At 37.5% G+C, this 27,766-nt stretch overlaps 2 protein-coding genes across 5 annotated transcripts in view; both read right to left on the bottom strand.

The window, feature by feature from the left end:
- The window catches only part of fnbp1l (formin binding protein 1-like), a 38,316-nt gene extending 16,145 nt beyond the window's left edge, over nt 1-22,171 (bottom strand). For both annotated transcript variants that reach the window (XM_052563077.1, XM_052563076.1), the window contains exon 1: nt 21,971-22,171. In XM_052563077.1, the coding sequence (XP_052419037.1) occupies nt 21,971-21,994 (24 nt within the window). In that variant the 5' untranslated portion in view covers nt 21,995-22,171. The remainder of the gene's footprint in view (nt 1-21,970) is intronic.
- Nucleotides 22,172-22,814: 643 nt separating this feature from the next.
- abl2 (c-abl oncogene 2, non-receptor tyrosine kinase) overlaps nt 22,815-27,766 on the bottom strand; it is a 37,029-nt gene continuing 32,077 nt past the window's right edge. For 2 of the 3 annotated variants that reach the window (XM_052563443.1, XM_052563444.1), the window contains exon 11: nt 22,815-27,439. In XM_052563443.1, the coding sequence (XP_052419403.1) occupies nt 25,728-27,439 (1,712 nt within the window). In that variant the 3' untranslated portion in view covers nt 22,815-25,727. The remainder of the gene's footprint in view (nt 27,440-27,766) is intronic. The other variant, XR_008154851.1, reaches the window with a different exon arrangement.

Here is a 27,766-nt window from a genome sequence, read left to right as displayed (position 1 = left end):
AAACACAGTCCATCTGGGTTCTGAGCGACATACAACCCTACGGAGGAGTAAGTGACATCTACAGCATTACATTCAAGGACTATTTATGGTAAGGCGTTGGATGTAGCCAGACCGAGTGAGAACATCTAAAATGGCTTCTAAAACAAACACGGAATAGCTAAATAATCTATAACCAATTACATATAGATACAGATTATAAACTATTAATTATTTTTCATTTTTTTGACCACTGCAGTACAGCATGGAGCCCTGTGAGGTCTCAGGCTGAAGACCTGCCTGTTTGAACTGAATGTGAATGCAGCAACAGTCTGTATATGCTAACTCTGTCTTGGGTCAGACAGGGCTTTCTGGTGATGATGATGATGATGCTTGAGAAGCAGAGAGTGAAAGTGAGAGACAGACAAGCTGTGTATTTGCCCGAGGCCGAGTCAGTCTGTTCACAGGGGGCACAAGACAGTCTACCCACTGTTCGACAGGAGACAAGAGAGACATAGTAATGCAGCTTCAAAGGATTCATCATCGTCACAAATCCAAAACTACTTATGTGTCCTAACAAAGTATGATATCATATTATCATTTTATTAAATTTTTCCTAATATGGTGACTAGTCAACATTTGTCAAAAGTAATGACCATTCAGTTTTAAGGTGCATTACCTATTGAGCTACATCACAGCTAGCAGGGCTTGAACCTACAACCTTTGTATGCCAGGATGAGAAGAGGAGAGCTTTGTTCTAGAGTTCTGGCACTGACTCTGTGAGACAGACTGAGATTAGATGCAGTCAGCATACTTCCTCCACTAAAGAACAATGAACAAATGTCTTAACAGCACCTCACGGAGCATGGAGCACAGATTACAAGCTCATTTAATCAGCCTCACCCTGAGAACATCATCAAGAATAGAACACCGTTTGAGAAACAAAGTGAAACCTTGGGTGAACCCAGCAAAAGATTCCTGACTATTGTGTGGTGTTATACCAAAGACATACACAACAGGATGGGAATAGCACATTAACACACTGACCCCAACAAAATTAATAGAGTATTCATTAAGGATGCATAAATTTAACATTGTCACTGGATCTTCAACATAACACTATACTTCAGTCAAGCCAATACAACCAACTGGGGCTCATCTGTTCAGTGGCCTGTATTTTGAGCTGACTTGATGTTTTTGTTATACTGACAGCATCTTATTTAGCTAATGAGTGCACAAATCAGAGAATGAAAGAGAGAGAGAGAGACTGAGGGAACGATGAAGAGCAATTAAGATAAAAGAGGCATTCTCATGCTATGTTTGCACACAGGACCAGTAGTTAATGATTACTCCTGGCTATAACTCTCATGACAGGCATTATGGAAAATCCTGAATCCAGCAAGCAATTCAACGACAGCACCTGACAGTCAAATCACATCAGGTGGAGGGTTAAATACAAATTATCTTCCTAAACCTGAAGAGCGCTGCATAAACACATAATGCAGACATGTGAGGGTAAGTCTCCAGACCTGGAGGGAGTATTGCACACAGTCCTGAAATTGAGGAAATCACCTTTGCAGCACGCTGATATTTCACTCAAGTGGAAAAACAGCATTCCCCACCATCTGCCAGACTTTAACTGTCATCTGACACACACATACACACACGGCAGTTAAGGTAAGAGAATACTGCAACCAATCATATCCAAGTAAACACAATAGGCAGGTTTTCCAAATCAACAAGTCTGTGGGTTGAAGTACTATACAACTTTACTTATGTTACAGACGTCCTGTAAAATCAGGCTGTTTTTAGGGCCACAGGAAATTGATCAGACACATTTCATATGACATTGAATCTCAGTTGTATCTCTATCTTACGGTCACTCTCTGTGGTTTAAAGTGATTAAATATAACTTAATTCCCACCATATATCCAATACTATTTATCAAACTAATCTGACTAATTTGATCATTTGTATTTAATTTTAAACCGCGAGTGCAGCGCGTTATCATCCATTAGCCAGTTAGCTTGTCATTCATGTTTCCATTGTCTATTACAGTTTTCTTTTTTCTCAGGCTCTGTTTTTCAAAAGTTCATCAAACAACAGTAGTAAGTCAGAATCATTCATCAATCACGGTGAGTAATATCATCTTCTGCTATTGTTATTTGCACTGCTTGCCACATGTTCAGTTTATCTCTCTCTCTGTCAGCGACGAGCGATTCACATGTGATAAATGCAGGGAAATAGTTAGGCTGACAGAGAAGATTTCAGAACTAGAGACACACATCCACATTTTGATTGAGAACAGTAAGAACAGGCAGACCCGACTAATCGATAATGGGAATCGTTGGCTAATTATTTTAAATATCAATAACAATCGATTTTATCGATTAGTTATTGCAGCCCTAAAAATAATTAACAGACTTTTCCTTATTGCGTCAGTGTGAAGCTCTGTTTCTGGGATTACATCTCTTTATTCGCTTGTTAAGTCTGACATCACGTGTCACCGCTTCCCGGTCCAAACTCTCTATCAGATACCGCAAGAAAACAACAAAAGGTGCTAATATACACTAACAATGTGACTGTGAATACTACCGAAAAAGTTATAATCCTTAAATTTAACTGGATACCGAAGTCCCAGATGGCCAGACAATGAAATTATAAATATAAATAAATAAATAACAATTATTTGTGTTTGGGTCGCTGTGAGCAAGTAGACTTTAGTGTACACCGTAAGTTTGAAAGCTCTTAACTTAAATGATTAATATAAATAAACAGTGGTCATAAAAGTCTGCTGAGGTCGTATTCTCAAGTGAAGCGAGTTTAGGCTTGGACCCGGAAACACTTAACAACTGAATATCAGGCAACCCCAGCTGTGTTCCCCTCTGCAGCCAGATTAGACCTTGTTGTAGCCTATATATTATGCTCCACTCATTTTTTGGAAACCTCACACTTTACTACTAAATGGTGCTCTTGTATTCAAATTAAGCGCAGTCCACTGCTGCACAAATGCCACAATATCAATAGAGGGAAAGCTGTATTGATACCCGTATAGTCAAATCTCTGTGATGATACATCGTCGTATCGATGTATCGAACACAGTACAAGATTAGATGCATAGCAGACTGTCATCACTCAGTGGCTGGATGTCTAAGTGGTGCCTACAGAATAACATAGGTCTCATAGACAATCGGGTGAGTTTTTGGGACAGACTTGACCTGCTGAAAAAGGATGGTCTTCATCCCTCTTGGGGTGGTGAACCTCTTCTTGTACTTGACTAACTGGGGCCCAGGTCAGGAAGCAGAATGACCGACCATCTGCTAGCCGCATCATGTAACAAAAATCAGTTCATTCTCAGCACACAGATACCCTTTCACCTAGATATCACACTATAGAGACTGTCTGTATCCCGAACTAGAAAATACAAAAGATGTCCAAACCAATTTAAGAGTAGCAATTTAATTGACATTCAACAAATAATAAAAAAGAAAAAAATGATATAATACAGATCTTTTTTTTTTTAAAGCTTGGCTTATTGAATAACAGGTCCCTTTCTATGAAAGCACTTTTTGTAAATGATATGATCACTGCGGTTATATCTCTCTATTAGTGCTTTTGGATCTTAGAGCTGCATTCGACACTATCGACAGCAACATTCGTTTAAATAGACCAGAAAACTTTAAGAAATTTATGTAATATATTAACTAAAACTAAAAAATATTTATAATATAGCATTTAGTTATCTCTATGCTGCTTTAAAAGTAATTATTCTTGAACTTTTGCCATTGTCATTATTAAAGTACCATCAATACTAATATCTCACAATAATTGTTCCTATATATTCTAATACTTTGAAAGATACAGGAAACTGCCCCAGTTCCTAACGGCATTCATTAAGATTAACCATAAAACCAGTCATAAAAGGCATAAAGAGGGACATCTATTGACATAGGCATAGATTATATCACAAAACTAGTGAACCTTAAACCAATAAACAGAATATTGTTATGATCAGCATGGAGGGGGCGGTTTCCTTGAGTGGGTGTGGCTTGTAGTGACACATAATAATGGAAATGTCCTTGTCACTAACGACAAGTTTAAGACAAATGGAAGGTTTGGCTGAGATAACATGTTCCTTTCTATTTCAGTTCAAATATTTTTTTGTTTCCTTATTTTTTATTTATTTAGGTTTGACTTTCAACATTTATAATTGTATATTTGCTTCATTGACTTTTGAAAATATGTATTTTCATTAATATGTAAAGTAATATTAATAATACAAATTATATCATTTACAATTAATATCAAATCAACATTCATGTTTTTTTTTCACATTAACAATATTACTGTGTGTGTGTGTGGATGTGTATATACACTTACACACACACACGCACACACACAAATATAATTTAAATATATAAATGTGTTGTCAAATGATTAATCACAAAATAAAAGTTTTTGTTATATTATGTATATATAAATATTCATACATAGTCATAGGGTTTTGAACTACACACTAGCAGATTGGCCAACCAGCGGGTTCTCTACAAACGCATACAAACACACACCAAAACACACCTGTGACATCCAAAAAACAGCTTGATCCTTGGTTCTTAGTGGCATGTGTTCTCTGACTGGCTTGTGTGGACTGGCGAAGATATGGAGATGGTGGTCTGTCATCTTGTTATGAGGGTCTGTTCTTTTGGCTGGAGTGATTACACAAGCTCATGACTATGGATGCTAAATTAAAATCTTTCACACGTCTTTGTTCACACTCAAAACCCAGTCTGTTCATATATTATAGTGTAAATGAAACAAAGGCAGTAGCCAAGGGCTGGCATAATACATCCAATTTTCTGCCTGATGCCCGGTTACTGTTGGTGCCAAAGTTAGGCGAGCATGCTCAGTTTCTATCCTTACATCACCCACTTTTCCAAGCGCTCATGAATAATTAATGCCACGAGTTCATGCAGGCTCTGCCTCCACAGGCTGACTGGCAACTGCAGTTGCTAGGAAACAAAAAGAGGTGGGCCAATCTCAGCTTACAGAAACCTGATAGAATTCATAAATTTAAGTCTCAAGGGAAGGAAGCGTCCCAGACCCCCTGCAGAAGTGAGTATGCCCAGATTCACTCCTGATGTGTGCAACAAATGAGAATATTCTGAGAGAAAAGAAGGGGGCTCTCATATATCTTGTTGTACTTGCAAAAGCAGAATGGATTTCCCTCCACTAAAACAAGATGAGCACTTTAATGCAAGGTGATTCCAGCAGTGCTCCTGTAACTTTTTTCCAGACATTCTCATCTCATGATTTCGGTCTCTGCTATTTATTTTGTGGTTCTTTCCATCTCTCTCAGAGGAGCCTCTGTTTTTGAAATGATGATCTTCATCAAGGCTTTCTGTGAATAATAGCTGCATGTATAATTCCAAGGCTCTTCAATATGCAGAGCTCTGCCACTTTCATCTACTTTGAGAAAACACTGAACAATTTGTGTTTTTATGGATCACTGAGCAACTATACAAATACATAATTGCATGAGCCTTGATGTAAGACAAATCAGTTTTACAAAGGCACAATATGTTTCTTTATAACAGGAGATTGCCATTTGTTTGAATATTTTAATTAAAAATGTATTTGGAATAACATGAACTTTGGAACAATCATGCCAAACAAAACCAGGAACATGTACTAAGAAAGTCAAGTCAACAAACTGACCTTAAGTACAGGTCTAAACTGAACATTACAATGAGAAGAGAACAGAAAACATGGAACAGAAAAACTCAAATTTAGTCAAAAGTGTTGAGTTGTTCATGTGGAAACTAGAACTGTCCGAAGAACAGCAAGATTATCTGTGAATCTAGACAGACTGAAGACTATGAGGAACAAATTAACAACTAGTTACAGTTGAGATAATGGTACAACTTGGGGGTTGAAGCAAAACACCACAGAAGACAACATTTCCAATTAGAATGCAGTACACAAAATGCTAAAAGTTAAGAAACCTCAAAAAGACTGAGGGAGACTAGCAGCTCAGCAGCCAATTTCCCCACAGATATACAGTTATGAATTTCCTCCAAAAATGCTTTCAGGGAGAAACAACTCACTTGTTTAATAGATTTGCTCTTTTCCATTTCTAAAGTCTACACCTTTCCAAATACAGCCTTAGATTGCATCCAAAGCACAAAGGTTTTAAAAACCTCCCAAAGTAGAACAAAATGTTTCTGAAAATCACAGATAACAGAACACAAGCAAAAATCTGGGGGTCTTAAAGGACAATGGGTGTCTCGGGAGAGGCATGTCGTAGAAGGCAAACATCCTGTGCTCAAATAATGACAGGAAGTGAGGTCAGAACATGAACAATTACATGAAAATCTCACGGAGTTCAACCATGGTGAAATCAAAAGAACAAACACAGAGCCATACTACTCCGATCATGTCAGTGTATATCTTGCATACGGCTGCAATTAAAGACATGAAGGAATTCATGCAAACGGTTCCTTGATAGTACTTTGATATTATTGTTAGATATTCTGTCTGGAAGATTCAAACAGAAAGATTAAATCTTAGCTACACCGTGACCATGCAAAACATACACACACAACACACCTATGACCTGCTGGGGGGCGGGGAAAGGCAGAAATGTAACTGTCTTTATTCCTTGAATCACTGAGTTCAAGCCTCAGGCACTATTTAATATCATTCCTCCCAATACATACTGAATGTAGCAGAGAGACCCCAAAAGACCTGCATCTACATCTTAATACCATGAATTATACATGGAATACAAAAGAGGCTTAAAATACCTCACTAAGGTTTATAAAGTTACATTAGACACGAATTAGATAAAAGCAAACATTAGATAACATTAGGGCTGTCACGATAAATTTTGCTGGATGATAAATTGTCCAAGAAATTGTCGCGATAAACGATAATATTGTCATTCTAAGACCAGTTTCAACTAAAAATAATGATAATGGCATAACGCAACACCTTTTCAAAGATCAATTAAACTTTTATATATATATATATATATATATATATATATATATATATATATATATATATATATATATATATAAACACAGGTTGAATTTACAACAATTATTATTACCAAGAGTCATACCACCCACTGATTACAGTACTATCAGTTTGATTTTTAGGGTGGCACTGGGTTCATTAAAATTCATGCCTTCCTAAAAAGCTTTCCATTGTTTTGGTTAATCCATACATTAGCATTCAAATAGTTCATCTCAAGGCGCTTCCAAAATTCCCTTCTGAATGAAGAATGGGGGGCAGGGGGGGCTCTCAAATCTCACCACATCCTCAGCACAACCTGCTGTGCTTAATGAAGTGCCCAAGGGCAGAACCTCTTCCTCTCTCTTTCATCCTTCTTCTCTAGCAACACAAGGGACAGGCCTAATTCAGCCTCCACATGGCACTTCTTTTGATGCTGCCAAAAAAGGAAGAATCAAAGTATAAAGATGAAACATCGCCTTGTATTAAGTGGCCAGCAGTAGTGAAGCATTTATAGCTGTGGTTAGCTGATCCGCAGGTAGTGTACTGGGGCAAAAGCTGACCGGCCAGAAAAATGACAGTAGACCTATGGTGGCAGAAATGTGAGTCTGTCTGCCCAATGAAAGGATCACATAAGGAGAAGATGCAAGGAGGAGGGGGAAAAGAGAGAGACAAAAGGAGACTGGAAGATCACTTTCAGCCTGCACAACTACAAACCTGGATCTCCGTCTCAATGGTCTGCTTCTGTAAAATGTCTGGGCAGAATGCTACAGGCGACATCGGTCAGTCATGCAAACGATTTCTTTAAAGTGGTAAAGAACAACAAACTTCCAACTTGACCACAACATTTCAGGAGCATTTAAACCAGCATCAGAATTTAATCTGAAAAAGTATGCCTTACAAGAATCAAATATACAAATAGCTGTAATACAGAACACAAAGCCTAATATATATATATATATAATTATAACAATATACCGTTTTCTGTAACTTCCCAAACACTGTGCCATTCCCACTACACACTCAATCACCAATAGTGAACCAGAGGTCAAAGTAGAATACAGCTGCTATGAACCAATGATATGATCTCAGTGAAGACTACTTTGTATCTGTTAAAGGTTTGGGAGAATTGGGCAAAGAATCATATGTTTGAGACTGAAAGTGATCAGTTTGCCTGTGGAGGAGCCGGAACAGGAAACCATATGGAAAAGGCCTCAGGAGAGGTTGTTCACTACAGTCCAAGTTCCTGTTAGTGGCACTGGTCCATGAAAGCAGGGAAGATTGTGAGAGAGGGAGAAAAAGAGTCCACTGTATAGAGTATCACAGTGAAGGCTCACAAGACGCACCCGGCAATCACATGCAAGTCATATCCAACTCTAAATACCAAGTCAAACTTGCAATTTAATGTCAAACTAAAACCACTGATAAGCGTGACTCATCAGCCAAACAGAGACATTTACAAAAAAGCAGGAGAGGCATTAGTAGAGCTTCAGTCATCAACAAATATTTTTCCATTCTTCATCAATTCAATGTATTGACTCGTAAGACTGGTTCAATTTTCAAAACTGTTTTATGATTAATAACAAAAGAATGTATAAGAAATAAAAACTAATTCTTTGCATGAGGCATCACTTGAACACTTTGTGAATCAGAGGGCAACATTCATCAGGAGGAAATGGGTTAGTGCCTGAATCATTATTAGGTCGCAAGGCATGTTTGTAAAGCTACAAATTACTGGGGTCATTAACACGAGGACCACTGAGGGCGAGAACAATTGTTGTTTTGTGGTGCTATGGACACTTGGACAGCTCATGTCCCCAGAAAACGTACTCGAGGAACAAAAGAATGACTGTAACATCTGATAAATTGGCCAGCCATTGAGTCAGGGGGCAAAAAGGAAACTCAACATAACCCCTAACCCAAACAGGACATCATTATTTGATTGAAAAACTGAATAAGACCATTTTAAACACCAGATGTGCCTAAGAGCTTCAAAAAAGATCCCATGAAGTGGCTTGATGAGTGCATATTTATGCATTTCCTTTTGTAACAGGAAGTTTGAGAGCGAGAGAACTATAACAAAGGGCTTATCTATTGAAAAAGGGAGTCAGATTTTTTTTTTACAGAAACCGCAAGTTTTCATTCAGCTGAAAACTGAAACCGAATATTACGTTTATTTTATAATCAATTAATGGATCACATTTATTTAATAAATCAACACTGAACTTATTATAAGTTGAATATTTTGGGATTGAGAAAATTTGGTGCCTCACAGCCACAAAATATGACTTCTCATTCTCATTCTAGAGAGCATTTCATTGGACAATTCTGACTGCCAGCATTTAGAAGTATAGTAACATACACACATTCGACAATATAGCCTCAAAATTAACACATGGAACAAAGCCACAAAACTCATTTTGATTTCCCTTTCCAAAGTCAGGTCTATAAAGACCATTTTAGATCTTATAAGCATTTAGCAAAAATCTGCTTTAAGGAGACAGTGAGCAGAGGATTAATCATTTTAAAAAAGATACAGGATATCTCTAATAAGCTCATAAATCAGATTTACTCACAGAAACCCAATTATATCACTAATCAAATGACATAGCTGACCTGGAGGCCATTAAATACCCTACCTTGCTTAGTGAGGAACAAGTATGGTAATACAGAATACAGAAATAGAACATTCTGCTCATTCATTACTGCAGTGACATGAGTAATTGTTGGCATACAACTGCGGCAACAGAAGGAAATTTGGTGAGGTTATATTTTCAGACATAAAAATATTTCATTGGCAATGAAAAAGTAGCCAATAGCAGAGCGTGGATGACCTGTACACCATCTGGGCCTGAGTCTGTGAGGTCATCGCTGAGACCAAGCCACAGAGTGACATTTCCTGTCTCCCTAAGGAGAATTACAGAGAAGAGCGCAGACAGATGTTACATATGCACACATTCAAATTCATAGCAGAATGCTACAACAATCAATTATATAAAAATAAAACAAACTTGCATAGTTTTAAAAATGTGCACACACAAACACAAAAGGAGTGAATCCCATAGTTGTCACTGCAGAGCCAGTCCTCACTAGAGCTCAGTAAGGAACCAGACGGGATGGGCATGAGTTTTTTTAGAAATGCCTGCCTGGGTGAGTCTAGGTTAAACCAGCCCAGAGGTCACCACATGCTCAAGGCATCTCTCACAGCCACAGGGAGTGTCGTCACTAAATACTTAATTACCAATAGTGAAACATAATTGCATAAGACTTTGCGGCTGTATCATTATTAGATTCTCTATAATTAAATATTACACATATACGCAGGAGTAAACTATGATTAAATAAGCAATTAATTGGTGGCTTATTCTAGTAACTCATCAGTGAACATAAAATGCATTATACAAAAGATCAATAGTTGTTTTATATTCCAATAAAAACATGACTAATGACCTATTAATACATTTATAACTATATGAATGCAGTTCTTGTCTGGCATGTGACAGTATCACATTTCCAGATATCTGATGAAACGTACCATGGAATAAGTTACTAAATTATATTACAAAAACTGGTAAAAAAACAAACAAACAAACAAAAAAATTAACAAACACCACTGTTGTCCTCTAAATATTTTTAATAACTTTTTCAAAAAGACAAAAACATTAAATATGCAACAAAACAAAACACAATGAAGTAAACAAATTATTTAAACAGATTTAAGTGAAAAGAACAATATAAAGAATCAGAACATTTGCAGCCAATAACTCACTGATGGAAAAATAACTAATGTGTGTTCTAAAAACTAAAACAATTTATATGTGTTACACAGAATTATTCATTTCTTCTTAAGTACCCTTGATAACAACACTGCAATGTACAGTTACTTGTATTATCAGAAAAACAGGCACAATTCTGGATCCTGTAAATTGTGCCCTGAGAAATCTAAAAAATGTAAACAAACTCTTAGTTTAATACAGTCTAAGACAAATCTAGGATCTGAGATTTTCAAGACTGATCTGTGATTAGGTTCTCAGCACTGGGCAGTTTTGGTTACATAACAAACAAAAGCCTCAACAACACATGCAGGGTACAGGAGGGAGCTGGGTAACAACAACAGGAGATCTGTGTACCAATTATTACTTTGTATTCAGTACCCACCCCCTACAAAAAAAAAAAAAAAAAAAGACAGCAAAAACACCAAACCAAACAAGGCTCAGTTTTCTAAAGAAGAACCTGTCTGAGAAGAACATGTGTCCTACACATAGGTAAAGCAATAGTTCACCCTACTCCCCCCGACCAAATGTAAAGTCATTATTTAGCTTTGAGTGGTATTCACTACATCAAAATTTAAGTTATCCATCTTTTCTGGTCTTTATGATATACAAAGAACTCACATGCGAATACGAACATGATACGAAAAATGAGGTGAAAGGCAAGATTGCCATGCTATGGGTTTCAGTGATATCAGGATTTAGAAGCTCTCCTTAATGTAGATTAATTCTGCAGTTCGTTCAAAAACCCTTTCAAGTATTGGAAACTTGCCTGGTGCTATACTCGGCTACTTGCAGGAGAACACTAAACACAGAGACTATGATAATGCACTTGACAAAGTGTATTAACATTGTAGCCATAGCTTTTAAAGAAATAGTTCACCCAGATACGATCATTTGCTTTAAATTAAATTAACTTTATACACTCTTAAAAATAAAGGTCCTTCACAGTGATGCCATAGAAGAACCTTTTCTGTCATTATTGGTTTCACAAAAGGTTCTTTGTGGCGAAAGAAGGTTCTTCAGATTATAAAAAGATAAGACAGACATGGTTCTTTAAAGAACCTTTGACTGAATGGTTCTTTATGGAACCAAAAATGTTTCTTCTATGGCATCACGGTGAAGAACTTTTTAAGCACCTTTATTTTTAAGAGTGTAGGTGACAAGATGTAGAGGAGTTTGTTTCTTCATCAGAACAGTTATGGAGAAGCATTATATCACTTTCTCACAAACATATTTGAGAATGACTACAGCATTCATATATGTTGTAATCAATATGTTCAAGGGACATTTAATCTTATCATAGCCACCAAGCAGTAGATAAAACAGCTATAGTTTATTAAGACATTCACTCATATTTTTCAGTAATGAGTCAAAGGGACTTCACAAAAGGCAGTATAATTTGCACTTTCTGTGTCAGAAGTGTTTCAGAACCACGTTTTTTTTTTTGGTCCATTCTCAAAGGAAATTGTCATGAATCAGTCCCAATAAAACTTCATGTAGTGCAAGTTTGTCCGAGCCATAATTTGAGCCAGACGTGTCTGTAAGCACCTGACATGGAATGCAGAACATGAGGACGTCATCAAGCTGTGGTGGTGGAAATGAAGACGAAAGTCCTGCAGGAAACACAGTCTACAACTCATATGCCTGTCAGATCTCATATTTCTTTACACTTTAGATTCACACTCTTCCCGTAGCTGTCAGCGCCTCACATCACAGTCAGTTTCTTTCATCTCGCTGCCTCTTAAGACTTGTTAAAATGTACCCAAAACCACTTACATGCCTTCTAACATGGTCACATCCCTTTGTGCCCCGAGGAGAAGCTTCGTTAAGGTCTGGCATTCAAGATTAAAGGACTTTAAAAGGCATGCCAGTCTGAAAGAGACGTGTGTGTGTGTGTGTGTGTGTGTGTGTGTGTGTGTCTAAAAAGGGAGTTGGTCCACTGCCTTGTGACTTAAGGCTGACACACACTTTTAAAACCATTACAGCATGCTCTGACACTGATTATCCTTTGCACCGAGGGACACTTCATTTTCTGTCTCGATAAAAACTACCCTCTGAGCAATGAACAACTGCACAACCATGTCTCTACAGATAAATAGATTGATAGAAAAAACATGGACAATGTCTGTTTCTCAGCTAAAGGTTACAAGCCCGCTGAGATAATATGATCCATTGTGCAATACCACCAAAAAAATACATTAAAAATGTAATTTAACCAGTTTTGATAACAGTAATGTGAAATATTATTTAATATAATGTGCTATTTTAACATAAAACATTTTAGTACATTTAAAAAACATTTAATTTATTTGTGTTACAGCAAAAATGAATTTTTAGGAGCCTTTCAGAACCTTCAGAAATCTTTCTAATATGCTGTTTGGAGCACAAGAAGCTTTTCTTATTGTTATTATTATTATTATCAAAAGCTGCATACTTTAATGCAACCTTGCGAAATAAAAAATAATTTCTTTCAAAAAGGTAAGAGACTGTAGGCTCATCTCACGTTTAAAAGCTTTTTCTGAGCATCCCAAATAGTAACGTGGGCTCAACCAATAGCATGAGAGTAGTATAAATAGTTATTGTTTTGATAACTTATGAAATATAGAATTCCTCAGACAAGTTTTCAACACATTCTGTATAATGACAAAACTTCAGGTTTTTTCATAGTTCCAAAGTTTGCATGTAGTTTGGAACTGAATGCACGTCATCACTGTATTTGAAGAAGTGTGTTTGGAGTAGGGGTGTGCCATCAGACGCACCATACCACCATCGCTTTATCTCTATTTAAAGATGAAGTGTGACGTTTCTGTGATGCTAGAAGCACCATAAAGGTTTCCAAAACACCAAGACCAACATATCCTGCTCCCCCCAATCTTTCATTGCTCAGATAAAAGGTTTGATACTCACGCCACGTGTTATGGCAGAAGCTCAAAAACCAGAGCATGGCGATAGCAACACCAAGGTCACGGCTTGATTAACAGGGAATCCGTGAACTTTTCAAATACCTTGAATACAATGCAAGTCACTTTGGATACAAGAGCCTGCCAAATGAATGTAAATGTCAGATGGTTCAAACAAACAGAACAATGTTTTAAAAGCATCACAAGTGTTTACACCCCTCTGGGAAGTCAACGTACAAATAGTTTACTTATAGCCCCTCCTGGATATTAAGCAGGAATGTATCTGTTTAAGTAGTGAAAATTACCTGCATCATCTTTAACAATACTTAGCAGCCAATCCAAACCAACTAACTCGCACCACCAGCAATAATTTTAACCTCAACCATAAGTAAACTCATAAGGCAACATTATTTGAATAGGCTGGTTTTCCTGAATATGCCTGAATAAGTAAATTCTCCTGTAGAGGAACAGGATATAGCAGGCCTGACAGTCTGACTGCAATCCCCAGGTTGACGCCAGCAGAATGGATGCACCAGACTTTGAGGGGCTTCACATGGAGGTTTGGATTTGTCATGAAAAAAAAAGAAGTGTTAAACCACCTAGGCTCCAATGATGTCTGAAACAGGACTTGGCTTTGCCCCTTGTTAGCTCTATATACTGGATTTAAGGGACAAAAGAGGAGGACAACATTTCTCTATTCGCTTGTTAGCACCTGTCCAATTAACTGTACTTGCATTGCAGAGAAGTTTTCAAAAGGATATGTTTTTCTGTAGTCATGTTTCAGCAAGTCATGCATTCCTGTGTCCTACACAGTTCTGTGTTGGACAGTTATAGTTGCAGGTTGCTTTAGCACTAGAATGCTGCAAGCAAAGCAAGAGCACTCCAGGAATGATTAACACCACAACAACCTTGATTCTAATGAGACAGTTCAAACATCAAACAACAATTCATAAACTGTGTAAAATTGAGCATGCATATGACTTAAATGTTGGTTAAATTAATATAATATAGAAACCTCTGGCTGAAATTAAAAGCTGATAATAATTTTTTATAATGGTTAATTATAAATATTTATTCTGCAATTCTCTGAAAAACTCATGGAAGCCCATTTCCACCACTGAATTAAAAATAGAAAAAGGTAATTTAAACTTTTTTATCTCACAATTCTGAAAAAATGACGACAAACTCGCAGTTCCCTTTTTTACATTTAAGTGCGGTCAAACAATGAATCGCGATTAATCGCATCTAAAAAAAAAAGTTTTTGTTTACATAATATATGTGTGTGCACTAGGGCTGTGCAATTAATCACATTCGATTGTCATGCGCATCTCGCCAGGTAAGCCGATCCCGTGATAAGTAGTAAATCATCATCACCTGCTTTCAGATTGATCGGCATTCACTACACAGAGCCGTAGTTCACTGACAAGCTAGGCGTAATCGCGTTTGAAATCAAATGTTATTATGAACGTGATATTGCCTAATTAAAACCTGTACAAAATAGATCACATTGTTAGTTTAAGGTTATCAAAAAAATACATTCCAGAAGTAAAAGGCAATTAGATTACACGCGTAGAGCAGCTGTAGTATTTCAATAGAACTTGATGCGAGTCAATGCAAAAACAGCGGGGTTAAATTTTCAGTTACAGTGAAGGGCTGTGCTGTTACAGGGGGAGATCTTTTGGAAATCATTAGAAGCCATGTTTGAAGCAAGCCTAAAAATTAAGACCCCCATCCCCCAAATGCCACTCTCTTTTCCTGTATGAAAATAACCCAGATTACACCGACAAACATAACGTGAAACAAAGTGCACGTATCTGTGATAAAATGTCCTTCACACGGCTCCGGGGGGTAAATAAAGGCCCCCTGTAGCAAATCCATGCGTTTAATTAATTTAATTTATTTGGTCTGAAGAGAGAAGAATTCATGATAATATTTTTCTTTTAAGACTGCATATAAACTAGATACCGAAATACGTTGTTAACTGCAGCATGACTAAAAATTTACAAAAATGAATGTCTTTTCGTCAGCTAAAGCTAGACTAAAAGTATGAAAGATTCAAATGACTAAAATGTGACCTTAAACTATTAAGCATTTTCGTCTAAAGATAAAGACTAAAAAACTAAAAACTAAATCAAAAATGCCAGTCAGAATTAACACTGCATCACAAAAATCATGCTGCTCGTGTGAATTCCTTCAGAGATTGGCGTAAGCTAACAATACTTGACTGACTTCTAAGCATTAAATAAATACCACAGACATTTTAGATTATATTCCACTTTGACTTCCCTTACCTTTCGATATTAAAGTAATTATTCCTGTAATCAATGTGCCAAAAGAATGTGATTGTGCTTAAGAGGCTTTAAAATGCTGCCTATATGGGCAGCTCACCAGGCTGGAACAAAGTCTCCAAAATAATACAGGATGTTCTTTAATTTCGCTTCATTTGGATTTTTTCATATATCATAAATGATAGGATGACAGAATGCTATTTAACCATGAATAGCATGGAGCTTAAATCTATTAAGCATATATGATGTGAGATTTGATATTTAACATACGTGTTTTCCTAAAGCTCTCAGCAAGCCCTCTTGTTCACCTTGAACAATCTATAAGGGCAAGGCTTTAAGTATCAGAGTTGCTCATACACCGCGTTTTCATGATTAACTTCAAGACAGCATGCACTTCCATCACGCCACGTTTGTCCAGACAGCTTAACAGTGTGTGAGTTTAATCCAAGTTTAACACATCGAGCCAAGATTTTCAGTCAGGTTAAGGCTCACAGATTAATGAGTTGCTACCTGACTTGCATAACTAGATTAAAAACAAAAGACACTTGAGATGTGCATTTTAGCACAGAGCCGACTTCGTTTACCATGCTAGGAGATGGATACATTTCATTTGGATTACCCTGGAAACCGCTTCTCTCCTATGCAAAGCCACAATTCACCCAATAGAAACAAGAAACAATCTCAAGCTGTTTTGATACACCATGCCGTCCCCGTGTGAAAAAAAAAAAACTGTAAAACTGTCCCGACTCCCTACCTTACCAATCTAAGTGAATAAATGTACATTTCCAGTGCATTCTTACCATTCTAAGCAACAGTCTCACGGCTCCAGAATCATTTTCACAGGCCATAAAAAATGCAACGCATGTCATCCAACAAAAGGTGGGAGACGACAAAACGACCAGTCTGGTTCCCTGTGTTTTCTCTCTCTCTTTCTGTAAACAGGCCTGTGTGATTTGTCAGGGGACTGAGGGGCCCTGTAAATGTGAAAGAAGCTGTCTGTGAACAATGAACTCAGTTACCCTCAATGCACAGTTTCGAGCCAATTCTCATCAAGCTTTTCTGTGCAAAAGCTGAATTCATTTTCTATTTAAGAGCTGCAAACAATGAATTCCAAATGTTGAGGTCTTGAGATTATTAATTATTTAAAAAGTATGTGCAAAAGTGGCATCCTGTGAGGTGGTTTTTAAGTGCCTCTTCATTCTTCAGGTTACATAACAGAGCTATAATGTAATGGATTTGAGCTGACTATATGACACCTTTCCCAAAGAAGCTCCTAGAATTGTAAAAATCCTTTGAAAACAGTGGATAAAGGCAAGAGAAGTTCATTAGCTGCACGTAGCAGTACAGGATGAGAGAGTTTAATGCTCGTTTAATCTAATGCAACATACAGGTTTTCAAATCGAGAATCTAGAGACCCTCAGGGGGAAATGTACAGCATAAAACTGCGCTAAAAAGAATAAGAATTCTACATTTGCAGAAGTGAGGATTCTTCAAAAAAAAGAACACTGTGTTCCATGGAACACAAGACAGCATACAGGTTTCGAACAAACATAAGGGTGACTAAAATGACAGAATTTATTCCTCTAAAGGAAGTGAGTAAGAGGATTTAAAAACAAACCAGAAGAGAATTCCCCACTTATGTAAATTTGATATTAATGGCTCAGACATCATGTGTCAAGGGACTGCTGAAAATTCCTAGGCCAAAATTATCCTTATATCCATTTAGTCTTATAAAATGCATGCTTCATGTTTTGGGCTCAATGATTCAGGATATGGGACCAAAAGTGGCCCTGTTTACCCAAAACAGTGGCGCCTAGTGGGTCGTATTCAATGTAGTTTTTCAACCTGGGCTAATTGCTTCAGATGAGGCCACCAAATCTATAGTAAAGGACAAAGGAGAGCTTCAGAGTACAGTTATTTTTGGACCGCCATCATGAAGGGTTTGGTAGAGCAGATCACAGGATGTTCTGCCGGTTTTTCAAACTCTGGTTCCGGGGCCCAAGAACACAAAACTTGTTTGTGTGTGTCGTGCTCTATAAATATTGTCTGTGTGAAAAACAAATGGTTGTAGCCCAGAGTTTGATGTTCCAATTAGTCGATTCCAGCAGAAAAATAAGCCGCGCACCCTTGGTTATGATAACATTGATCTCAAAACTAAATTAATCTTTGTATGATATGGACAGACATTCACACCCAGCTGTTGGTCTTTCAGAGAGCACCAGGGGCCGAAGAGAGAGCCAAGAGCGGGCTTCACATTCTACAAAGATCCATTTGTGTGCGAATATTGAAAGCTTGTGTTTAAGAAAGATACTGTGAAATGACGGTTTGTGAGGTTTGTTCTGATTACAGCAGAAGCAATAGAAAGTAAAACTGCATAAAACTCCAAAAATAAAATTGGAAAAATGGGCCAAAGAGAGAAATTATCAAACATGACACAGGACACAAAACAGAATAATAACCACACTACAAAAGGCAGAAAAACTGAAAGCAAACCATTCATGATCAACATTCAATCTGTTCAAAATAAGTCAGTGACAACGAAAGCACAAACTGGTTCTCTCACCATAGACACATGTAATATGTAAGCATTACTCACACATGCCAATAAACTCTAGAATGACATACTAAACGTTGGGGTCAAAGGTTTAAGCAAATTGTTTCCTGACCTACTCTTTCCCACGATTATGTTCAGAGCATATGTTTATAGATAGATCCTCTGGCAAATGAACAGCGACAGCAGTCTTTGCACTCGGTCATAATGATCTGGCAGAGTCTCACCTGACTCAACTCCAGGTATCCAAGATTACCAGCTCCAGCAATCTGCACACCTCAACTGAGAAGCTTTCAATTGTATCACTGAAGAAAAACATCAGTAAACAACTATCCAATAACAATTATATTGGTTACACTATATTGATTAAAAATAAAATGTAAAGTACAGCCATGGTCACTTACAAACGGTCATGGAAAAAGCTGCATAAATATTAAACAGAGCAACAGCAGGTTTGGAATGGATATGCGGGTGAGTAAATACTGGCATTTTTTTTTAATTTGGGGGTTATTTTATGGTTAGATAAAACAATATACAAGCTTACTTGAGTGAGCCTGTTTTGAGTGTACAATTGCCTGATTTCAGAGTTATTTGTAAAAACACAAAGTCAGGTTGTCAAAAGCCTGAACAGTCTAAAACAGAAAGCAGCCTTCAAGTCCTACAGATAACCTTTAACTGAACCATCTTGACAGGAGCTTCATACAGCTGCCTTTTGTCTTGGGTCACTGCAGGGGCTGAAGACAGAAGTTGCTTTTTAATCTGATGTATAACAAGATTCTCAGTCAACTCTTGACATAACTTTTACAAGTGTGTATGATCTTAGATCAGGGAGAAAGCGCAAATTCTATCCACAGATTCTTACATGATTGAAGTCCTTATATTACATGAACTAAATGCTTCCTTTGGTAACTTAAAAAAAAATGATAAGTTAATTTACATTCACAATCGAATATGTATATGCTTTATAGACAAGTTTTTCTTTCCTACAGAAATATTTTTAATCTGTCAGTTTATTCAAGATAAAAAAAATCTGACCCTTTCAAAATCTCAAATGCATCATGCATATGCATCTTCATGAGAAAACCTTATAGATTTATCAATATAGCATTAGACTATTGTTCAAAAGTTTGGGGTTAGAACATTTTTTTCCATTCTGTTTTCTTCAGCATGGATGCATGGATTCAATTCATTTCTGAAACCCAAAACACTACAACACACAAAGTTCATGGACTAAACAATTACTTTCCAAGCCTTACATGCACTAACAGGTCTGACCAGTCTGCTCTACAAAAGACTGAATCACCACATCCAAGCCCTGTAAGCAATTCTTTTAACAGCACACACTGACAGTTCAATCCACACACTCCTTACAGGTGTATACAAAACATTAGAGCTCTGGGCTGGCTCCTCTGAGACCATCATACAGACTTAAAACAAATAAATGACATTAGAAGATGCAACAAACTCAAGGAAACCACTGTAATAATAACAGTATTAAACGTACTCAGCTGAGCACTGTGTGATTAAGTTTCAATCAAGCTCTTTGTTCTTGATTTGATTAAAGTCTACTTTGCACTAATAACAGATCTGCGCAAAAAAAAACGTCCCATTAATATCCTCTAGGACATTAAGAACTAACAATAGGTCTTGTGCTTAAGGTGTTTTCTTGTTCTGTGTTACAATTGGGTAATTGTGAAAGGTGTGAACAAATCACACCCGAGACGTTATACCACTGATATACCACTTGACAGATAATGAGCGACATTAAACATCCTACATTACATGAATTGATCTTACATGACACTTAATAGAGCACAAATGGATCTAAGGCAGAGTGCATTTGAGGATAACCATGATGAAAAGTGTAGAGGACATTTAAAGGATAGAATGGCATTTCATTCATCAGAGCCAAGGCTACGGATGGAAAATATTTCCACATTTTATGGCTAAAAAGACATTCACCATGAGACAAGCAGACAAACATGATTACTCAGCATGTTCCATGTACAAAAGGATTTGCCACAGGATTACAGATAAATACAATCTACAAAAGACCACTGACACTGTGGAGGATATGCCATATTTCACAGCATAAGGGATTTACAGTACAGGAAATTAAGACAGCCAATTCAAGCCAAACATACAGTATTGAATGTAAAAGTTGGAATTTGTTCGGTCTAAGTTCAGTTAGTTGACAGTACAATTTGCTCCATTGCGGTTAAATTGAAAAGTGCTGGAAAGTCTTTTTCTGTTATGTATCAATCTCTTAATTATGAGACAATGTTTCTGGAAGAAAACAACAAACCAGGTACCAGCTGGTCACAAGAGTTTAAGTTAGTTTTTGGAAGATGGTTACTGGTCGGTCATCATAATGACCAGCTTGAACCAGTTCAACCCAGCTACTATGTTACCAACAGGAACCCTCAGACTATTCAAATGATGAACAACGATAAAACAAGCTTTATCCAAACCTTTTAAAATCTGTTCATTGCAAATTCATTATGAGTCAAGTTACATTGTCCTAAGAAACCAGAAACATAAACTCACGAAAAAAGTAACTACAGTTATGTATCTGCATGACCAATCACAAAACTTGTAATTCTATGCATAGCAATTAAAGTTAAAGCAAAAATAACCATCTAGATTAAACCCATAAACCTCAAAAACACAGAATGATGCATGGGATATTTCTAGCAATACCTCACACATCCTCTGCTTTTTGTCCAGTAGCCCAATCTGAAGGGCAACACCCCTGTAACAGACCCACACACATTCGACGGGCTTCATTGTCTCTCAATACTTCAGCTTATGTCGAAACGAAGGAGTTTTCATTATTTAAAATGCGAGTTTTTGTCAATGAGACATGGCAGACTCGAAGCCCAGACAATAAAAGATGTGGGATCAAACTGCAGAAGCGTTTCCAAATGGAACCCGTAGATAAAGAAACATAAGACCCAAACATTAGAAGATTTCATCTCAGGTTACTCTTTTACAGCACATCATCTTCTACATTGTCTCTGTCACCAATAAGCAACGATAGAAAAAGATTCTGGATGCAGCAGGGAGAATCTGTGGTTTGTCTTAAATTAATAATCCATATATACGATATTATATCGATTGTATGCTAAGAAAACGAGCTAATAAATGGTGATCCTCTCTCCACTTCTTAGTCATCGAAACTGGGTGTGAAACCTTTAGCCTGGGTTTGATTTGGAATGTCACTAGGATCAAACGAAACGTCACGCGTGAGCCATATGAAACTTGCTACATTCTAAAAGCTAAACGTTATAATGTATCAAACTATGACATCGTTTCTGGCGGTAAAGGTGTTTTTGTAAACCAGCAGGACATACCGACAATACACAGACAGCATGACTAGGACACCTTTCCTGAAGTCATGTCAAAAACCGAGTTGTTTGTTAGTGAACAAAAGGCCACAAGGAGCAAGGAATGGAAAAGTGCGCCTACCCAAAGATCCGTTCCCCAGCTCATAGCGAAAAAACTCCGAAAAACTGATGTCTCCGCCGCTTAAAACTCCAGGGCTGCTTGTTCTTCCCTCTCTCTGTCGTCGTGTAACTCACTACTCCAATGAAGCCAGCAGCGACAACCTCACGGCTCAGGCTTTTCCCATTTCCGACACACAATGCACCTCTGCCGCGGGGAAATGGAGGTATGCGTTTGTCCATTAGCGCCCCCTATTCACCAAAGCGTGTAAGTGGAGAGATTAAATATTTTGCCATTTAGATTCTTGACATTACAATAGAGTTTTATATATATGTAATACGAAATAATGTAATCTGTAGACTAAAAATCATAATCATATTGCTATATTGATTACATTTTATATATCTATATCTATCTATCTATCTATCTATATATATATATATATATATATATATATATATATATATATATATATATGTATATATATGTGTGTGTGTGTGTGTGTGAATATACCACTATAGATTTAAAAATATAGATATATATTAGTATCATATATACTGTAGTATACCATATATTGTTTTTATATCTATATTTACATTTTTTTGTTTTAGTAATTTCAATAAGTATTTGCTATTTTTAGTTGCGTTTTTAAATACATTGTAGTCTACACAGATTTAGTTAAAAAAAAAATTTTTTTTCCAATTTCAAGTCAAATTAAATGAAAATATAGGTTTGGCACGGTTTTACAAAGATTTCAATTAATGTTCATTACTTGATAAAGCATTACGTATTACACCACAGCATGCCTTAAAACAAATAATTAAAATATTAAATAATGATAAAACTAGAAAATAAACTCTCAAACCAATGTTTCAACAGTTTCTTTATTCATTATTTACATCAAGTGTAACAATGAGGAAGGACTTCACAGTAATATAATATTAAAAGTGAGCTTTAAATTAGAATCACACAAAATATACTTTTTACAAAACAAAGAAAATACTGTTAATCTGTCAACCTCTGCCTTTTTAATCCCTGTTAAATTCACATATTCAAAATTAAGTGTTTTATTTTCATTGCACTTGAAGGACTAGAGAGGTGGCCTTTGGTATATAAATTTCTTCAGCACTTAAAATCTGACCTTACAAAAAGACAGCCCCCGCCACCCCCTCCCCCCCACCAAAAAGAAAAAAAAAAGCGAGTTCCAGGATTCAACATAAAAAGAAAATCAATAAATAAACCAAAAATAAATAAAAGAGACCAACAAAAATGTAAAAGGAAAAAAACTTGGGTAACCGAGGCTCATATAGCATAAACTATAGGACAAGATTGTTCTCTCCGAATTCTTTCTCTATACATGATACAATACAACTTTATTCAATGAACAAACTTTCAGAGGAGGTTTACTAAAATAAAATGTACTGATTTTGACAAAAGAAAAAAAAAATACAAATTGCGGTGAAAAGTGGAAATTAAAAAAAAAAACACGTTGCTGTTTACTAAAAGGTTTAAAAGGCAAAACACTCCCTGACAATTATGTAAAACTAACAAAAACAGTCACTAACTCTTTTTTCCCCCACAGTTGCTTGGTAATGAAAACTTTTTAGACATAATAATAAATGGAATAAATGACCTGCATGTGTTTGAAAGAACAAACTGCTAAATCACGCATGAAAAATATTTTTTCTGTGTTAACGTGATTTCAAGAAAGGTATTCCTAACAAAGCAAAACAAATTCATGAGCTCTTTCAGTAAAAGGAGACCAGACTTCAAGCACTGTCTTTTTCTATGTAAAGGACAGATCATTGCACTTTTCCTATTCAAGTCGGACACCTCACATACCCAGATGTCTGAACAGGGCAGCTTGAATGATAATAAAGGCTTGAAAAATCCCATTTGCCACCTAATAATGGATAATGAATATTTTTGCGCAAAACATATTTACATAAACAGATCTTTAACATGACCTTGCAGTGCACAAAACAAAACATCTCTCACAAAAGGCACCATGTAATATCAGAAAACACTGCTCATGGCAAAAAAAAAAAAAAAAAAAATTATAATGATAAAACAAGCCAAGTTAGTGTAGGCAAATTATGCAATGATTTAGAATACAAAAATGGTTTTGAACAAAAAACGTATGATTTTCTGTTGCAGTGGAATTTAAATGTCATTGAGATGCATGGCAAAAACAATTTCTCCTTCCAAAATCTCCATACTATATACCCTAGAATAGTGAATTAAGGCAAGGCAATTAACATTTATGCTTTAAAAATGTGCTCCAGTGTAATCGGTACAAATCATATTCATTACATTTTAATTATGCATCGCAGGGTACCCACAAAAATCTCATTTATGCAAATTCTAATAGAAATCTATCATTTCATGAATGCAGACACAGAAAACAACTGTTTATGTCCTGAAGAAAATGTTTCTTTTAATAATGGTTCTTTTTTTTTATAAAGTTTGAACTGTTTAAACAAACAAACAACAACAAAAAAACATTCCGGTTTTAACAAATTAATACATTCATAATGTAGATGCACAGATGGAGACCCTCGCACCAAAATCTCACCACAAGGACACAAGTGAGCGTTGCCTTCCATACCTGTTTGTGGGTATAAAATAATATGCAATATCTACAATATCATAAAAACGCCTGTGCTTTTAATAAAGAATAATTTAAAATTCAAGTTTACAAATGGCGACATTCTAAAGTGAAATCAAAATAAAGTCACAAATCAATGTGCTAAGAAAAATGCAGTTTGTGTTAAAAGACTTGGAAATACTTGTTTATCTAGTGTTGCTGCTTCTGTGTTGGCACCATGACGGTCATAAAATAAATTGAGACTTTCCACACATCACATAATTGCCCCATAGCAAATCAATAAAATCTAGAAACATATTTAGAATTCTGAAGTGTTGAGAACTCTAGAGTCAGTCAGACTGTAGATTTGTGCCATCTGTGTGATGGGGCATTATCTAAAGGCCACAGATATTAAAGGCCGAATATGATCCATGTGGTGACAGACCCAACACCATTTCAACTATGCCACAGCCAATCACTGCTAGCAAAAATAATGCATGGACCATGTCAAAATAAAGACTTATTACAGAAATTATGAATGGTCATCAAATGCTGTATTGTTTAACAAGTGTGGTCAAATAATAATAAAAAAAGACAGTATGGGATGTTGTCAGAAGCAGTTTTAGTGTGTAATATCAGACAAAGAGCAGTGTTTGCAATCCAAATTCATTACTACTGCGGTTTCAGAACGAGCAATATTGTTTAAGTTCAATTTATACCATAACTGTTTGGGATTTGTATGTTTGCATTGACATTCTGATGCAATATCCAGTTACCATGGAACTAATGCAAATTAAATATCGAAAAAGCAAATGGAAATCCGTAAAATGCATGATAAGTGGACCAGTTAATTTGTAGTTGGTTCACATTAACCTGTGCAAACCCCTGTATATTTGTGGAAATTGATTCAGTCATACCGAGAAAAAACTGTAAATATTAATTTGTCAAAAACAAAACCGTGTATTTTGGTAGTGACAAAAAGCTTATATACAAAGAACTCTGTTCCCACCTGGCAATTTCAAGGAGAAAGTCACCTGTAAACAATAAAAAGTTAGAGAGTGTTTGTAGTAAATTTCTGAGGTACTTCTTAGAGAATACTCTCTGTCCCCCAATACTTAAATAAAACTAAATTGATTATGATACCTTAAGTCTCAAGGAGTACAGGAGGAGGAGTTTTGGAGGTGGACACAGTGGCTACCTTTGCACAACATCACTGATCTCTCTAATGCACGTGTGCAAGTTGTCAAGAGCAGGGCTGGTCCCAGATCCCACTCCCCCACCTGTAGAGGAAGCGCGCAGCTCCTGTAGACTTAACTCCAGTTTCCCCACTGCCTCACGAAAGGCAAATTTATTACGTGTCTGGGGGATGCAATCGACATACCCCGAGCAGTAGTCCAAAAGTTGGTGTCCCACATCCAGGACCTGGCTGTTTGATGAAAGCTCGGTGTTGCCTTGAAGAGCACTACTCAAACATTCGGCACATTCCAAAAGAGCCTCCTTGCTGATCTTCTCCAGTGGGATTCGTTCTGTCTGCTGCCGAGTCCGTCTAAGGGTGGGTTTGGCGGAAGTAGGGCCAGGCCCGCCACTGGAAGCACCGTTGGCCATCTTAGTTTGGGTGTTGTTGTTGATAGAGGGGACTATGGGGGCTGGAGGCACTTGTGGTGGTGGTATAGATGGACGTGCTCCTCTGGCTTCTCTTCCTGACCTTTTGACGGCATCTCCATTGACCTCAATGTTTCCACTGACAACCTCGTCAGCTGAATCGGCACTGTAGGAGTGTTGGAGGGAGCGGAGCATGGGCGGTGGAGGAGGTGCACATTTGGGCTTCACCAGTCGCGGTCGGTCACGATCGCCACTGTCGGACAGCAGTTTAAAGCGGTTGCCCTGAGAGTCCACACCGACTAGGTGCACATCAGCTGAGCTGTGCTTAAGGGTTGGGGAGATCAGCACTGGAACTTTGTGGTTGTGCAGATTGACCGAAACAAGAGTGGAGGTTTTCGATGGAGATGACCAGCCTTGCCTGTCATCTTGCCCATCTTTTCCTCGTGTGTTGGAGTCTGAATTTGCCTCTCCCCCTACACCCGGTGCCCTAACTCCACCTGCGACCCCTCGTGGCAAGAGTTTGGCTTTGGGACGATCTCGTATCTGAGCCGTACCTTCGTCAAGCTTCCTCAGGATTGCATCTGAAGGTCGTGCTGCCCCATTCTCTGGCTGTGAGGTGGTGGAAGTTGTACGTTCTAATGGGGGTTTGCTTCGGTTTCTTGGTAATGTCAGCGCCATCCGCTCTAAGTCCGGCAACCCGGCAGACATAGAGGAAGTTGAATTGGAACGAGGGAATGGCTTGGTTCCACTTCCTTCGTCTATTCCAGAAGGTTTACCAGTCCGCAATCCCAGGGTCTTTTTGATAAGGCGAGGGGTAAAGAAGCCTGCAAGGCTTCCCCAACTACTACTGCTTCCCACTTGACCAGAAGTTGCTCCAGAGTTTGAACTTGAGGGTTTCTGTCCAAACGTGGCCCCACAACAGCGGGATTGCACGTGGTTCCCCTCTGCATGAGATGGAGAAAAATTCAACCCATCATTTTGGGGCAATGGAGGTGGAGGGCCAGCAAACCCAGCCGTGGGCTCATACTTTTTATGGGGCTGGGTCTCCATCTCCCGGAAAGAGCTGCTCCTCTTGGGAGGCATAGGGAGATTCTGTTGCTGCTGAGGTGAGGATGAAGTAGAAGAGGAAGACATGGACTTCTTCTTCATGAAGGAACTGAAGAAGCCAGCCTTGCGGTCTCGGGTGAAGGTAGTGTCCAGGGAGTCCTCCAGCAGGTTAGAGGGAGACTTATCCCTCTGTTTACGTGGTAGGGCAGGAGAGCTGCTGGAGCGTCCATCACCCAAAAAAAGGGATGCTGCAAGACCTGAACACAATAGGACAACAGAACCAAAAGTCAAAGAACAGAAAATAAGTGGTAACAGCAGACATGCAATAAATAACTAAAACTGGAACACTTGCTTACTGCATAACTCAGTGCACAAATAGCATATTGTGCGAGACTGTGATTGCTTGACTATAAAATGAATATTTAATTTATTACATTGTTAACAATAGTGGCGTCTCAAGCAAAGGTCACAAAAGATAAACACATAGAAGTATAACATGGTGAGCCTGGTGTAAGTGAAGAATGTTGGATGATATTAGAGAACATTTCTGCTAACCCTGACTGTAATTCATAAGAAATAGCCTG

The sequence above is a fragment of the Carassius gibelio genome, chromosome B8 (genome assembly GCF_023724105.1).
Source record: "Carassius gibelio isolate Cgi1373 ecotype wild population from Czech Republic chromosome B8, carGib1.2-hapl.c, whole genome shotgun sequence".
Lineage (NCBI taxonomy): Eukaryota > Metazoa > Chordata > Actinopteri > Cypriniformes > Cyprinidae > Carassius > Carassius gibelio.
Note: the sequence above shows the minus strand (reverse complement) of the source record. Positions and strands in the feature narration are given on the sequence as shown.